Source organism: Dermacentor variabilis, chromosome 11, assembly GCF_050947875.1.
Source record: "Dermacentor variabilis isolate Ectoservices chromosome 11, ASM5094787v1, whole genome shotgun sequence".
NCBI lineage: Eukaryota > Metazoa > Arthropoda > Arachnida > Ixodida > Ixodidae > Dermacentor > Dermacentor variabilis.
Genome location: NC_134578.1, coordinates 45589707 through 45606682, shown reverse-complemented (window position 1 = coordinate 45606682; position 16976 = coordinate 45589707). Strand labels below are relative to the sequence as shown.

Sequence of the window (16976 nt, the reverse complement as noted above, 5' to 3'; positions counted from 1 at the left end):
AGTGCAAACTGAGAACTTCTCACATGAAATGAGACGCCTATCTTCAGCGTCTCGTGTTTAACGCAAGTTAAATACAATCACCGTAATGACATTTTTTTTAACGAGAACAGCAATGATCTGGCACTTGTAAAAACATAAAACAGCAACGTAAAGTGCGAAACGCGGTCTTGAGATACAAATGCCCGTTAACTTTCACTTATGTTATATATATATATATATATATATATAACACATTATTTTTAAACCCGCAAGCTTTGCGTAATATGTGTAGTAGCGAGCGAGCGGAGGTTGTATGAGATAACCACTATCTCCTACTCGCCACTTGTCCAACGACTAAGTGAACACACACACACACAAAAAGAGAAAATGTGCTTTGCAGAGAAAAGAAAGCTTTGGGACTCTGCAGATTTCCGAGATCTTTGAAACAGGGTTAACAGATCCTACTAGAGGCGCTAAAGCAACCTCGTTTTTTTTTTTCATTCTTATAGAAACACTAAGCGAAACTTGGAGTTAACAAGAAAGTCATACCTAACCATTGCGATTAACAATCAACGGGTAGAGCTGAGTGCTGAAGACATTTTCGACAACACTGCGTCAAAGCCGTGGGTTCCGTATCCCGAAATCGACAGGCAAAACGAAATATGACGAAATATCCAGCAGTATTTCATAACTCCAAGGAGATATCTGCAGAGGCGAAATTTCTTTGGCTTCAGTGGCAGTAAGCATTTGTGCAAAGGTAATACCTAGCGCTGACCTTCGCTTACATAAACAATGCCGCAGGGAAACTGATGAGATCTTTGAGTATTTGTAGCCTAACATTCTATTGTAAAGTGAACAGGCGTTCGCCAAAAAGCCCAGCAAAGAAATCTATGCCTGCCATCAGACGTTGGAGCACGGTGCGAGTTTAAAGAGACCAGATGTTTAGGTAAATCTGACGCATACAAACGGCAGCAACTGCTGTCAGAAGTGCCTACATATGTACGGCAAGCCTCCTATGGGAGGCAGGAAGCTTAAATTGTGGTGCAAGCATAAGTGCGCGACACTTCCGCTACGTTATTACTTCATCCAGATTTGACTGTGTTCTCTTAGTTCAGGGAGCCGAGTTGTTCAAATGCGCGTTTGTATTGGCAAACTGGCAAAAAACAAAGGGTTAAGAGATGTGTAGTATACCACGGCTACAACATTCCTTGATTATAGCTATCCATGACGGCTGAGAGAACTGACGTCCAGGTTGAAGGAATGCTGAAATTGCCAGGTCGCGCGCAAATGCTGCGAATGTATATCGCTAAGATGCTTTGGAAGTCACTAGAAGAACTGTCGCGCTTAAGCTTCAACAATACGGGCCTAAACAGTGTTTCGGCGCCTTCGGAAGGAACAATCATTTTCAGCCAACACAAAGAACAGCTTCAATATGACGTAACAGCATCAGCGAGATGACAATGACCCGCAATGCGTAAATAACAGCCCACACAGTTCTGGTGCCAGAACATTTCTAAAGACATTGTAGGCATGTGGCGCAACGTGCCTGATTAAGAACATACGTCGAGTGAGGCACATAGCAAGCACTTTATAAACAAAGGGACGGCTCGCAACTCCCTTTTGCAGGAAGGAGTATTTAACTGCATTTTAACTCAAATTTCTGAAATTCTACACTAACTTTCATTACAGAAAGTTTTGTAGGCCGTGATGAAGTGTTTGTGATTAATGGGAATGGATACACTACACTGGGGAATCGGCAAACTATAGTTAAGTCAATCTTTACACCATTTTAAGAGTTATTTTTACTCTACTACAGAGCAGGTCAACTGAACCTAAAGAAGGTGATCACGCTGCACAGAGGTTTACGGTAACATTTAAAAGTGGAGTCCGACTCCATTTTGATGAGTTACGTAGTCCACGATGGGGCTGTACGTGTAGTCTAAAAGCAAAGCGGAATAGAAGATAAGCAGTGACTCCCAGCAAAGGGGAGTTATCAAAACTTCTTTGGTTCATGGAATGTGGACAAGTAAAAACGGAATGTCGAACGCAAACGGTAACAGGTTTCCGAAGCGAATGACACAGAAAACATGAATGTACACGAAACGGAAATCGGACACATGGGAAAGACGATCATCTAGAAGTTGATGTCTTGAACATCAGTCGGCGTGTTGGGTTTACTGGATTGAGTGTCAGCGATGCAGGGCGTTAATAGGGTGTTGCTTTTGCAGCTCGGGTACGGTGTAACTGCTCCACTTTTCGAGTAGGACTGTTGTTGCTGCTGCTGAAAGGCTGCCACGCTGGTCGCCATCAGGGTTTCGATTTCGAGGACGCACCGCCGGATCTCCACCTAAGAGATAAAGAAGGCACATTGAAACAGGACGTACGTGTTTATTTCGCAGCAAGAGGGGAAATTTCATGAAGAGTACAAAAGAAAGCTGATAATTCGATTAGTAAAGGAGAGCGCGGTATGCTAAGGTGAAGAAGGTAATCAAAAAGGGTAACCAAGAAAGGTAATCAAAAAGAACAAAGGGCAAATAGCACTTCGCGACAGTGCTGTAAGGGCTCATTTTACTCCTGTGTCTGTTCCAGGGCGTATGCATGCAGTGCGTCCCGCGCGCGAGACGGCGCATTCCCGACTTATTACTGCATTTCCGAGCAGCTCAGCTGCCTGCAACTCCAAGATCGTCGTTAGGGAGAGCAAAACGCCGGCGTTGTGAACGCTGACAATACGTCGGAAAGAGGTGTCCCATTCGCCTAAGCGGAGAAAGAGGATGTATATACACGCACCGTCCGGACATTGGTGATTCTCTCGAGGGACGACATGAGCTCGTCCTGCGCTTCTGCAGTGTGCAGTGGTGTCCGGAGTCCGTGAACGGCTGCGGCTACGCTCGAAGCGGCCAGCAGTGCAGGGCTGTAGCCAACGAAGTGGTACTCTGCGAACAGGAAAAAATAAAACACGGAGGAGATGAGCGGAAAGTTATAGTAGCAAGGATTTCGGCGAAAGGCAAGCATTTCACAAGGATTTCACGAAAAAGTGTACTACTAGAAGGTCTAGCGTTTCTTTGAAAAATCACGCATGATATTAAGTTGAAACTCAAGAGAACGCATGCAGTATTTTTAATACAGAGTTTCTTAAGGGGATGTTCGTTGAAAGACTGCCAATAGTCCTTAATAACGCATTTGAGTGTTTTACTACCGTATATATTACAAACAAATTGAAGAGGACGCTGCACTAATCAGCCAGGCACAAGTGTGTACACTATACAGCGATGCTATGCAACACCACGTTGAGAACAAACCCCGCGAACAAACCGGCGTGTTTGGCATGTGGCAAATACCCCCAACACACTCCAAGGTTACTTGGAATGCCCCAGTACATTCTCTTCTCTACACTTTTTAATTCGCTTAATCATCCTGTCCTTCCTTCCCTATTCCTGGGAGAGCTGGACCACTCGACCGCAAGAACTACATACGCCACACACAAAGCACGTCAGTAGGTCCAGACAAATGGAATCAGCAACGAGACCGGGGATCCCGTGGTCTCCAACAGCGAAGACGCTGAACGAGAATTGTTAAAAAATAAAATTCCTCTCCCTCTCTCTCTCTCGCTCGCGTTCTCGCGTGACTGAGAACTCGTGGACGAGTGGCCGCGTCACGTTTTTCAGGCATCGAAGCTCGAAGCGCGCCACAATGGACTTAAAATGTACCGAAATTCACTACTCAAAGATACCAAGACTATGGAGACGTTTTTTTGGCAGGCACAACGAGAGTGTGTACATGCCCCATCACGGTTAACTAGTTCGTGTGCCTTGTATACGTGTAAATGTAAAGCGAAGAAAGTGCGATGACTGCAATGTAACGAAAAGCCACGCAAATCAAATGATGACGTACTGGTTCCGCAAACTAGCTCCAAGCTCTGAACGCTGACGAACGTCCCAGGCGGTCCTCGTCGGGAATGCGGGCAACTAACTTCCCACAGCTTCGAGTCGCCGGTCAACGTACAGCACGGGACATTACGACGAAGGGAAATCCGTAATCTGCGCTCATTCTTCGAGCGCTTTAAAGGCCTCTTCCGTTAGGGGAGCACCGCCGGAAAAAACGTCTCCACCGGTACCGGGGAAGTGCGGTGGGACACAAGAAGGGAAGACTGAGTGCGTCGATCGGAGACGCGAAGAGGAAGGAAGTGAACTTCCGGTCGCCTGTGGCCGATGTCGCAGCGACGCGGTGTATATGTATATTTACGCGGTGAAATGACGCGACCGATACCTCCTTCCTCAGTAGTGTACTAGATCCCGTTCTCCCGTCTCGTTGCTTATCAACCAACATTAGAAGAGCGGCGTCAATACGGAACCAGGGTGTCGTGTATCTTGTCGAAGTGCATGCTGCCCTCACTCGCTAGTGCAATGAGAAAGAAAAAAGAACCACCGCTTCATGCCGACGAAGGAGATCGCGTAGTCTCTGCATTAAAAAAAAAAGAAAAGACGGTTTAGTTCAAAGTGGCAGACCACTGTTTTTTAAACGTTACGAAACTGTCTAAATTAACTTTTTTTATGGTGGTCGCCTCGGTGGCTGTAACAGTAGCACGCATATTATTCAATCATTCCCGCAGCGTCTTCCTGGGGTCCTCTAAGCTCTCCGAAGGGGAGCTCATCGGCAAATATTAATTATAATCCGAAGAACGAAGAAAAAGGAACAACCGCGCCGCAAATCGCAGCAGCCCACCCTGCCACGCCAGTCGGCTTCCATTCTCCGAGAACAGCGGCTACTCTGCAGGAACCAGTTTTACGAGCGCGTCGTCGGCTCGAAGGAACGGAGGTCCCGCGACCTTTTATTCCCTCCGCGCTACCGCTCTATAACCTTGCGCCTCCGCGCTCCCCTTCGATACGTACACGCGTACACTTTAGAAAACCTCCCGGTAGCAAAAACGAAGAACGAGAAAAAAAAAGCCGAAGCGAAGCCAAGACAAGCCCAGCGGGAAATACGTACGCCGGGAGAAGGCGACCGCACGGCGCCCCACCCATTTAAAGGTCTCCCTCCCCCCTCCCCCCCGCTCCGTCCGTGGGACCACCTGCCCTGGTTTCGCCTCGACAGGGCGCAGCTGAAAGCGCTCGCCCGTCGCCGCCGCCTGATAGCGTTACGTTCGTCCCCAGGCGTCGTCGTCTTCGCAGGACGCCATTTTTAAAGTTTCCGGCCGTATGTTCCGGAAGCAAGGGCTCCTCCTCCTCCTGCTCCTCCTCCTCCTCGTTTTTCATCGTTGCACACGGCCCAGCGTCCGCCCACATGAGTGCGACCGGCTCGCGCACATGTACTAATTCTCGTAGGAAATACTGCGGCTTCGGCGTGTGTATACGGCGGACGTCACTTTAGGCGCGGTCTTTTTTTTGAAAGGACGCCGGAGAAGGACGTGATGTCTACTACAGACCGCAAAAATTATGTATTTTTCTTAATGGTTATTTCTTTATGGTTATTTCTCAAGGGGGAACATTTAGCACACCTTCTATACGGTTAACTGCTACGGTGTTTTAGTGATTTCCTTTAAGGTTCTTGCGAATGTGTCAATTTTTCTTTCTCGTTGCTCCTGATTCCCCCATGTGCACCATTTTTAATCCCTTGTTAGCTTCTCTTAATACGTATAATACTGTACTTACCATTCACGACATTCCCTGTTTTTTCTTTTCGTGTATTCTTAATTTCATATCTTCATGTACGACGCACTGTTTGTACAATGCTCCCGTCTTAGGGTAAGCTCTCGTGGTCTTTAATACACTTAAAATAAATTATAACGAATAAATGGTGAATCGTCTGCATTTGATTGCGTCTACAGCATCCTGCAAGCCCGGAACGAGCCCTTCCGCTCTGTATAGACCAAGCGCTATACAGAGAGGGCTACACAGCCAGTGACCATTACCGATGAGAAAAGCGCGAAACACCAGAGTCACCGCGGTTTCTTCTGCTCTCGCTAACCACCGCTGCAGTAGATTGTGGGGCGTAGCCAAAGTTTCGCAGTTCTAGTTACTCCCTCGCCTCCTCCCCCCCCCCCTCCCCCGCCTCATTACGTGCATACCATACGTTATCATTTCGCTATTTCGGGTTGTACAGTTTCGTGCACCAAGGTATATTGCGCTGGAGGCGCTGGCATGAAGAGCCCCTGGCCGTACATTGGCCGCGCGCATGATAGAGCGGGGAAGGCCGTAGCGCGGACGACGGTGACGGGAACGGCGGAGAAGGTTTAAATGAAATGGGGGAGGGGGGGCGAGCGCACACGGACGCTTCACAAAAGACCTAGCCATCTGTCGCTTCTGAAGAAGGCTCTGACCAGCGGCAGCAGCAATCACTCAACCGCGGCAGTCGCATAGTCGTGTACATGACCGCTCCCCGCGCATCTGCTCTTTCTTTTTTTCCGCGACGCCGTACGCAATAGTGCGATAGAGGAGCCATATGTAAGTTGACTAAGAATGTGCAGGCTAATCGGTTTACGCGACGAATGCTCGCTCTAGCTCTTCTGCCGTATTTGATTGCATCCTCGAGCCTCGTTTAATCTTCTCTCGCAGCGGCGGCTCAGTGGTCCTAGCGTCGTGCTGCTCAGCACGAGGTAGCGGGTTCGACCCCCGACCGCGACGGTCGCATTCCGCGGGGCACGCCGTGCAAGAAGGAAAAGAAAAGCACGCTGATGTCCGCTGTGCTTTCGGTGTACGTTAAGGAAAGCCAGGTGGTCCAGACTAATCAGAATCGCTCCACTAAAATACGTGTCCTTCGTATAGCGCAGTGTGCAGTTTGGGAACGTTGAAACCCAGAATTTTTTATCTACCTGTCTCTTTGTCTTGTTTTTGGCAACAACAGGTTTTTTTTTTTTTACATTACGCAGTGTATAACGTCTCAACGCAAAGTTTCTTGCTGCTTTATGTGGTACTTCTTGCTGTATTTATACAATCATTATCTGTTCATTCCTTTTTGTTTTGACATCTTTCTGTACATATGTAAATTTCATGGTTTTGTGCCAACATTAGAATCCCTTCATGCATCGATATCGTTTTACTGATTGTATCTTGTGATAAACTGTGACTTATGCCCCCCTCACGCTATGCCTCTTCGTAGGCCTGTGAGGTCTTTCTAAATAGATAAATAAACAACCGCGAAACGGCGAATACTTGCGCAAAATTAATCAGAACTTCAAGAATGTTGACGCTGTAGAGGGAGAGGCACGTCGAAGTGCTTTTTTTTTTACCAAAATTCATGGAGCATAAACCGAGCCAACTCCAACGCTTCATCGTCGTCACAACAAAATATCAGCTATACGTATACCGATCTTCTGGCGTCTCTAGCCCACACCGCCTCGTCTTCCCGACTCTGAACATTAGGCCTATCAACGAAGTTGTCAACGCTTGGACCCTGCAAATACGAGATGCTGATCCCTAAACTCTAACACTTCCCTCCCACCAAGTAGAAGACACAGATCGGCGCATCCTGGCTTTTTTTTTTTAGCTTTCTCAAGAAGGTGAAATGCTTCAAACAGTCGTGGACTTTTCATTTCTCCGAATACCTCGGCCTCAAGAGACAGTTTCTCGAAAAGACAGATCAACATACTAATACTAGTGCCCAGTCCGAAACGCAGATAAATAGCTATGCATAGAGAAAAGCTGACAAATTATTTCACTCAATGCTGACGGCAAGCGACAGCAGGCTGGTTGAAAACATGGTTGAGACCATCCGCCTGACTGCTTGGCTCTCGAGCTGAGAGAAAAAAAAACACTTATAAAGTAATCGCTGAGCGATTGATACAGTAGAACGCGAGAATAAATCCCACCGAGCCTTTTGTGCTCAAATTCTGCGAAGCCCGTTCCTTCCTCTGCGCGGGGCTTGGCGGCCGGCTCCGCTGCAGGCGCGCGAGCAATACCGCGCAAGGTGCGAATCGAGCCCGAAGCCGAGCCAGGCCGATCCACAGATCGCGCGTCGTCGCACCCGGCTCTCTTTAAACGGTCACAGAGCGAGCTCGACACAATGGTCCACGCAGGGGGAACGCATCCCGAAAAAGCCCTCCTCGACAGCTTTTGCACGACGCTCAAGGGAACCAAAGGCTTCGTCGTTCGGTATGTTCCTTCGCCATTAACGATTACGGGGGTCCACGACTCTGGGGCGTTTGTCGGGCAGGGTGCGCGACTCGGGTCTTGGAAGAACAAGCAGCCGGAGTGACGTCACAAGATGGAAAAAAAAAAGGACGGCAATCTAAGGATGGCGTGCCTGCGCAGTTGTTCGAAAAAGCTGTCTACATAGGTCGTTTGCTTGGTTCGTTTAGTACGGAGTGCTATGGTCGTTTATTAGTAAACTAATTAACTTGTCCCGAGTAAACACTGTCCAAGACCCATGTGGTTACGTGGAGCTAGCTCGGAATCGTTCAAGCCCGTCTTTCACTTTTTTTCTTTCTTTTTTGCGTCGACTCCGGGTTACGAATGTTTCGCTCACGACTAGGGTGACGCCTGGAGTTCCCACAAGTGCGATTAACCGACGTATCTTGGTTAATTAACCTGTCTACCTTGGCCTTGAAGCAAGCAGCTCTGGATTACTTGCACACTTTCTGCTTTGAACGAGTCCACATATATACGGATGGCTCTTCCACTCAGACCAGCTCCACCGGCGCAGTGGTTATACCATCACGATCAATAAGCATCCGATACAAGATTTCTCACTTGACAGCATCGACCGGTTCGGAGCTTCCTGCCCTCCGAGGTGCCGTTAATTATATTACCGACCAACTGGCTAATCGGTAGGCGATATTCTGCGATTCGAAGGCGGCCTTACAATGTCTTCTGTCACCTCTTCGTCGCGGGTCCTGTGAACAACTCGTGTCGGAGATACGAGAAATGCACCATCACATGATCGCGAAAGGACACGACGTCGTGTTTCAGTGGCTGCCTGCCTATTGCGGTATCTCCGGCAACGACCTCGCTGACGAAACTGCTGGGAAAGCACACGAAGGAGCAACCCTTGTTTCGGTACCTTTATCGCGGACTGACGCAGCCCAACACTTAAGCAAGCTAGCGCACCGTATGACATTGGAGAAGTGGCACACACCTGAATTGACTCAACGTCGATTGCATTCCCTCGATCCATTTACGCAACTGCGGCTGTCACCAGGGATTCCGCGTAATGAGGAAAGAGTGCTGTGCCGCTTACGCTTGGGCGTCGCATTCACCAATGCATATACGTTTTTGATTGGAATGGCTGATAGCGCCGAGTGCAATGCCTGCGGTGTCGAGGAAAGTATAGAACATCTACTGTGCTACTGCCCATCTTTTCAAAATGAAAGACATGATCTCTGCACAGCTCTCAATCAGTTAGATAGAAAGCCGTTCACCTTGAACAAGATCTTGGGAACATGGCCTCGCACATCGCAGCTACAAAAGGCCGCAAAAGCGCTGCTGCGATATCTGAAAGCTACCGGATTGAGTCAGCGTCTGTGACCTGGACTGAGTGACCGAACGATATCCCCAGTGAACTTTCTCTTCTTCTTTTAATCTTTCCGTCCCCTTTTCCCTTTCCCCAGTGTAGAGTAGCCAACCGGGTTCAGTCCTGGTTAGCCTCCCTACCTTTCATTTATCATTTGCTTTCTCTTTCCCCTTTTCCTTTCCCCAGTGTAGGGTAGCCAACCGGACTCAGCCCTGGTTAACCTCCCTAACTTTCATTTATCATTTGCTCTCTCTCTCTCTCTCTTTAGAGCACACTTGTGCACGCGAGTACTGAGAAAAAGAGCTCGGTGAAGCCCTCTGTGCGATAGTGCGTGACACCAGACGGTAATGATGACGCACTCTAATCGAGCCAGGTCTGGCGGAGCGGAGGACTATGCTAAATAAGGACGTATGCTAATGGCCGCAGAAGTCGGACGCTTGCGAAATGAAAAGAAAACACGCGGTGCATTGTAAACGCGCGTGTATACCCGCGCCGACAGCTTTCAGCACACGGAGACCATAAAAAAAAAGCACAAACATCGTGCCTGGACTCAACCGAATGCGCGCAAGCTGCGCGGAACCCTTTCATGTACGCGGGCATCCGGGGTTGACCCCGAGGTTCGGCTTTAATTTGTTTCGCTAAAATTCTTTCAAAATGCGCGATTTGTGCGAACAACTGCGTACAGCTGGACCACGTGAGGGCGCACTTACTCTTCCAGCAGAGGGCGCTTGCGGTCGAACTTTTTTTTCTCAGCCGAGAAACATATGCGAGCGGGCTAGTCCGGGGCATTGCACGTCAAACACAGCAGTGCCCTTCAGAGCATACACCAGTTGGTGGCGAAGCACAACGCCCTCGTAGGTATACTGCGGCGTCAGCTTATTAAGCAAAAGCAAGTCTGTGCTGAAGGAGATTGAGTGGATCGCCGCGGGAAAGAAGCGAATTGAGAGAAATAGAAAGAACAATACATGTATATATATATATATATATTTTTAAACGCCGCAAGTGGTAAGGCGGCACGATCGAACAACGTCTGTATGCATCAGCCACAGTCCATGCGGAACAGATGGAAAGCACGCCGAAGCATGTGCGACTTTCCGCTTAGAAGCGTAATCAACGAGTACGCGATGCAGCCGAGCGGGTTAGGTTTTGATGTAGTACTTGTTAGATGTGGTATACATTACAGTCGTACTACGTGACAGTGCGCTTGAAATATACGCGTAGTAAAAGAGAGAGAGAAAAAAACGAAAAAAGAAAGAAAAGAGAAAAGAGCAGGTTTTCAGCAAAAGGCAATGCGCAGCATAAGTGCCGACGACCGCAAGGTGGCGGTATGGTCGAAGTGTGAGGAATCGTCGTCAACTACCACCCGGCTGACCGCGATCGTCTGCCACAATCGGTAGCAGACGATGAAAAAGTAACAATGGTCATATAGAGGCCACCCACGGCATTATGGTTCTGGTTCTGGCAGCTGCGCAATAAATGCATTTCTGCGATTCACCTATATATGAATAGAGAAATTGGGTCTTGGCCCCAAGCAAATACTTCCTCTTAAAATAATCATTTCAACCTAATTAAAAACAAGCTTCTAATCGACGGGCAACTCGGCGTAGACACGTTCTGATTTGTGTCGGCTGCGAATAAAACGCTAAAGCTAAAAATGCCGATCCACAGTTCGACAGTGCACCTGATGGTACGAAACTGATGCCACCCGCATCCGCACGTCGCCTGCTTCGCTCAGTGCAGACGACGTTGAGCAGACAATTTGTCACCGCCCTCTCAAGTACCTCCCAACAAACACCTCCCTCCCCACCCCCACCCCCACTTATCTGGCGCAACTCGCAACTACTCCGCAACTTTGTTAAATAAGGAACAGCCCTCTTACGAGAGCAGATGCGAGAGAGCTGGAGCAGAAAGCGTGATGAACCTGTTACCTTCTGGCCTTGACACGAGCAGACGAAGCACATTGCTCTCTAAGCCAACGCAGATGGCGCGCACACCGTCTTCACGGTAACGTTGCAGCCGTTGTGACACCGCTATGCAGGCAATAATTTTGCAGCCAAACAAATGCCTCTATGCACCAACGGCCAGACCATTTGTTGGGTGTATACGGCGCACTCTATAGTTGGATTTGGGAAAGCTTTCAGCTAGGGTAGCATAAACGCAAGCTAGGTTTGTATTTTCGACGTTTCGTGATATGGGGAAACCACTGAACCCTTCATTGGGCATTGACTTGGCACGATAGCCCTATAGGCAGGAGAGCCTGATACAATTGTGGTGCTTTGCTGGCTCATGGAAATGCTTCGTCCACCAAAATGGTTGGCTGTACGTTCGAGGAGTAAATTTTCTTTAGATTTTCACAGCACTGTTTCCCTTGTTCAGAGAACGCACTTTTAAGCCTAAACTAAAACTTCATGCATCTTTTTTTTTAATGCAGAATAAAGGTGTTTCTAGCGGCTCCATTAGAACTGTTCGGGGTGGGAAGGTGGGGTCGTAATCACTTACGCCAACGCTTGTAGGCGTAACAGCCAGAAAATTATTGAGGTTCCCCGGACATTGTAATAAGGTCAGAGAGACAGCAAAGAGAGAAGAAAGAGACGGTAACCAGAACACAATTTGGTTAGCTACCCTACGCTGTGGGGAGGGAAAAGTGGAATAGAAAGATAAGAGAGCGAGAGGGAGATAAAGGCAAGGCGTATCAACTCGTGCACGGGCGCAGGCAGCGCCACGCAGGCGTAGATCAACGATCAGTAATGGATATACCATCACAAGTAGTGAAACTTTCCAAATATTGACAAGGCCGCCGAGCTGCTAATATATAACTTACGCAACCGACGAAGAGCACGCTTTCAGAGAGGATATATGGAAAGATACGGCTTAGCGAAAATTCTACTCGCGACTCGAAGCGTACCGAATGTGCGCGAGAACGGCGAGCGGTATCACACATAAAGTGATATGCCGCACGTGAGGCTATATACTCAATTGTGGCAATTGCTAAGGAGAAACACAATGCAAGCTGCGAACACGTTACGACAGTCGTGACGGAAGGCGCGCGCACGCCGCTTTCATGGTCCTCCAAACCGTGTGTGTGTGCGTGTGTATATATATATATATATATATATATATATATATATATATATATATATATATATATATATATATATATATATATACACGCACGTCTTTCGCAAGAACGCACTCGGCCTCTCAAGCTCACTTAGAGCGCTAAACGAGCAACGAAATTAATGGCACCGGCAATGACGCTGGTAAGAAAGGCAAGACCTGCATGTATTATACGAGTACAGGCACCCACGACAACAATTGATTTTAGACGAGCGAAAGAAAAAAGCAGGGGAGGACGTAAGATTGCGTCTGTTTTCTCAATCGCGTCAAATGACGGCCGACCAGGCACACGAAAAGCGCGCAAGCTGCAGGCATAAAAAGAAAATTGCACGCAACAGACGAGTGTGGCGCGTACGACGCACCATCTGGTGTTCCATAGTCTTCGCTGAGGTGCACATCTTTCTAAAGAAACGCGCTGTACGGAGGGAGCACTTTTTTATTTTTTGCTCCCTCTTAGTTCGCGTGCGCGTATCATCCATCTCAGCAACATTACAGCAACGTTATAGCACCGTTACTGCAACGTTACGGCAACGTTACAGCTACGTTACGACAACGTTACAGGAACGTCGTTCAGCGCCACGAAATCTAACCAAGTCCTGGCGCGTTGCGCCGCGCCGCAACTTAGTTCCATTTTTCTGAACGCCATTGCGTAGCGTTACGGCCATAAAGTGCAGACCGAAAGAGGTATCTACAGTGCCGCTGGCATGCAGCCTCGTAAAGTTATGATTGATTCTCTTATCGATGCACCTGAGCACGCCTGTTGGTTATACGTAACAAATGACGCGCAGACGACGAGCCGACGACAACGCGCGCACGAATACATCTCGAGGAGGCGCTCGTGTTCCTCATTGGTCGAGGCTGCCTGTATCCTCTGCAACGCTAAAGGGAACTACCGAGGCGGAGTTTGTAGACACCGAATCTATCTGCTGCAGCAAGTCACACTGAACGTTTTCCGGCACGTTGAACGTTGGTCGCCATTATGGTCGGACGCTGGCGTCCCCTTATTTCGATATGCGGCTTGCCAGAAAAAAAAAATTTGGAGAACGGAGAATGGGGGAAAGTGTGAGGGCTGTCGAGGGTAGAAGCGCTCGCCAGTTTTGGCACAGGAGAAGCAAACAGTTAAAAAGTAAAACGCAGTCACGGCAGTGCCTAATGAACTCCTCTAAGACCTATAACCTCTGGTGCCATGATTAGTTAGAGGGGCTGCGGATCGAGCATACGTTTTCCTTCCTTATTTTTTAAAAGTAAGGATGCACTAGTACAAAAAAGAATCAAGGCCTTGAGCTTATGCGACCTAACTACGTGCGGCTACACACATGCATCCCAGAAAAGCGTTGAACCCGTGACGATCGATCACGCACCAGAAACCACGTTCAAATTAACGGCACGAAAATTGGCTGACGTACTGTTAATGTATATCACTGTATGCAAGACATGAGGAATACCTGCATAAAACGCAACACAACCGGGTACAAGGATGCAGAAGCTAAACAATGCAAAACAATGCAGATGCAAAACACATTACCACCACGTGTTTGAGACAGGCGCGGGACTTGCAAAAATCCCGCTGGATATTCAGTTGCACCTTGAGAGTCTGTCTATCGAATGCAACAAAAAATAAGTAGAAAGACAACAGAATTACTATAATGGCTTTTGTAAGACGTTGCCACCTTCCGTATGAACCCTCATATTTTCTTTTTTTCATACCCATTGCTCCCACCTTCCCGGTATGCTTCAGGAGGTCGCGCCAAGATGCGCACGTCTAGGTTCACCTCGCGACTCCATCACTTATACAAACATTCCTGCCCCATCTGCACCCCATTCCTCACATTGCCTCTCTTCCCACCATGGACCTATGCCCTGCTCCACCACCACGCTTATAACTCTACATACAGCAGTCTCAAAGTGACACAACCGCTTGACACCCCCCTCGCTCTCCTTCGCACTGTTTCTCCATCTCAATTGCAGACGACAAAAGCAGCAGATGCCGTCAGTGAAGCGCGCACGCACAACCGCGTGGCTCAACTTCTGCGGGAAAAGCCATCAAAAAGCCAAGCAAGCATAGCGGTACGCGCGCAGAAGCGGACACGTTCTAGAGGGATGAGGAGGGAGGCGATGGGCGCAGAAGGAAACAGCCGTCTGCCCCTCTGAGCGGACAGCCTGCTGCGTCCAGACAACGACCGGGCCGGCTGGATTAAATGACGTCATGCGTGACGCCACGTGCCGCGAGTGGCACGCGCCTGTTGTCACGCGCCTGTTGTCACGACACGCCCGCGAAGCTCCGGGAAGCCGATGTGGCTATTGCAATTTTTGTTTGTTTGTTTGTGTGTCCCTTCATCCGGTTGCTTTTTTTTAAGTGCGAGTCAATTTGCCACGAAACTTGATACATACTTACGACAAAAGCTACAGCTCGGCCTTTCGGAGGCCAAAGTTTGGACCGGCCAGTCAAGGGACACGAAGGCGGAATACTAGGTTAGCCTCTGCTAGTAAATTACGCTCCTGCAATAGCAAAGCGGTCGTTCCTGCGTTGAGAGGCGGCTAAGCCTTAAAAAAGACGCAGGAACAACAAGTTACGGGTGGCGTCGCCTCCGGGAAGTTTTCGCACCAGCTAGCCATGACGTCATGTATTTTAAGAGCGGCTACAAGGCTTTCGCTAAGTGCGTTAATTGGTAAAGAAAGACAATACGTGACATTCTAAATGAACCAAATACAGTAAGTTCCAAGTACACCCGTTTCTTGAACCAAAACGGCTAAATTTACGAGAAAAATACGCAGAAATTAGTGACGTCACGAAAGTTTAAAGTTTGCATTTCCGCTAATTAGGTGTGACGTTACGATTAATTAGACCTATAGCACAGTAACACGACACGAATCGGAACAGTTGGCAATATGCGTGAGTGTTCCTGCCCGTCTTGTGTTAATGCGCGGTATGTCTAGTCAACCCTGACGTACTAGCGTGAAATTACAAACAAGAAACAACGGATAGTCCGGCCTTCCTTTTCTCCAGTAATGATCGAACCAAAGCTTTTTCGCAAAAGGAATTAAAAGAGCGTTTCGAAGGATTACATTACCGCTTCTAAACTGATTTAGAGTTGGTCCTAAGTGTGCCCTCGCCAACTCTTACCGTCCTGGGTAGGACGTCACGAATGGGACGGCATGAGTAAGCAAGCACGCACTTCAGCAGGCTGAACGCAGGGCAACGTAAGCTTCTCGCTGTGCCCCATTCTTCGAGGACAGACCCGACTTCCGTCAAGAGAAGCCGACAGGAGGCGCCGAAAGTGTTCAAGGGGGCGGAGTTGGAGAACTGTCTCCGGTGGCCACCGGTAGGTGGCGCTCGCTGCGCAAGTAGCGCGTTGCAACGTGGTTGCGGTGACTGCACAGATCTGATTCTCGGTAGTACGCTGCCTAAAACAAGCGGTCCTGCCCCAACACCCCTCCTATCAGGCTGTCAATCCTCGTACCCTTCCCCAACCGTCCGTCTGCTCTCCGCAGCGCCCCCTGGTGCGCTTGTTTACGGACACCCGGGGTCTGCACAGCGGTCTGCCTGCTGTGTAAACAGCGAGCAAAGGTTTACAATGGGGTATGTAGGGGAGGGGCTTCACCCAAACGCTCGACGCGGACGCAAGCGTGTTGAGATAAGGAAGCCCGAATGCTGATAAGCATCTGACGCGCGGGACTCGATACCGCTAGGCTGTGCCACCGCCTATAACGGGGGCATTTTTTCGTCGACTTAAAGAAAGGCGCAGCCATCGGGCGGCGGACGTGAAAACGTAACACCTCTACGCAACTGCGGCGCTGTCTCCGAATGACGCGTTTTTCGGGTCGCACTACAGCGTCGCACCACGTCTTGCTGATTACACTGCGGAATCGCTTACAATTCGGCTTATGCCACGGGAAGTTCGGCGTCAGTGTCTTCGTCAGCAGTCAACCGTTTCAGCCAGAGCGCGAATGATGGGTTTACCAATTTAACATTAAACTTTTCACTGACTTTTTTTTTTACTTTTGGTTTCAAACGTCCCTGAAGCTTCTTATGGTAGCATTTGTGAAAGTGAACTTAAAAAGAAAAAAGAATAGACTTTCGTTGTCGGTTCACTTTAATCTATAACCTCCGTGTTTTCCATATACATAAAAGGGCGCACTATAGCGTGGAAGCGTTATTTTTTACCAGGAAATTGTAAGCCGAACGCTTAAAAGAAAACAATATCACTGTAAGGCGGGAACGAACATCACGCAGTACGTATGGCAAAACTTTGGAAAAGTTCTGAGTCTGCGCATTCGGGGTGTCATGGAAAAAAAATGAGCCAAATCGCAGGACGACAGCAAAAGATGCAAATAGAAAACAAAGAACAAGCCGACCATTACGCGCCGCGAGGCCCGAATATGAATGGCGAATCACGCGCGCTGCCATCTGGCCGTTAGTACAAGTGGATACGGCC

General features: G+C 48.6%; 1 protein-coding gene across 1 annotated transcript in view; it reads right to left on the bottom strand.

Annotated features, from left to right (window-relative positions):
• Positions 1 to 250: 250 nt before the first annotated feature.
• LOC142564922 (G1/S-specific cyclin-D2-like) overlaps positions 251 to 16976 on the bottom strand; it is a 31367-nt gene continuing 14641 nt past the window's right edge. The window contains exons 4-5 of the mRNA XM_075676130.1: positions 2767 to 2912; positions 251 to 2326 (exon numbers count right to left, since the gene is read on the bottom strand). Of these exons, the coding sequence (XP_075532245.1) occupies positions 2114 to 2326; positions 2767 to 2912 (359 nt within the window). The 3' untranslated portion in view covers positions 251 to 2113. The remainder of the gene's footprint in view (positions 2327 to 2766; positions 2913 to 16976) is intronic.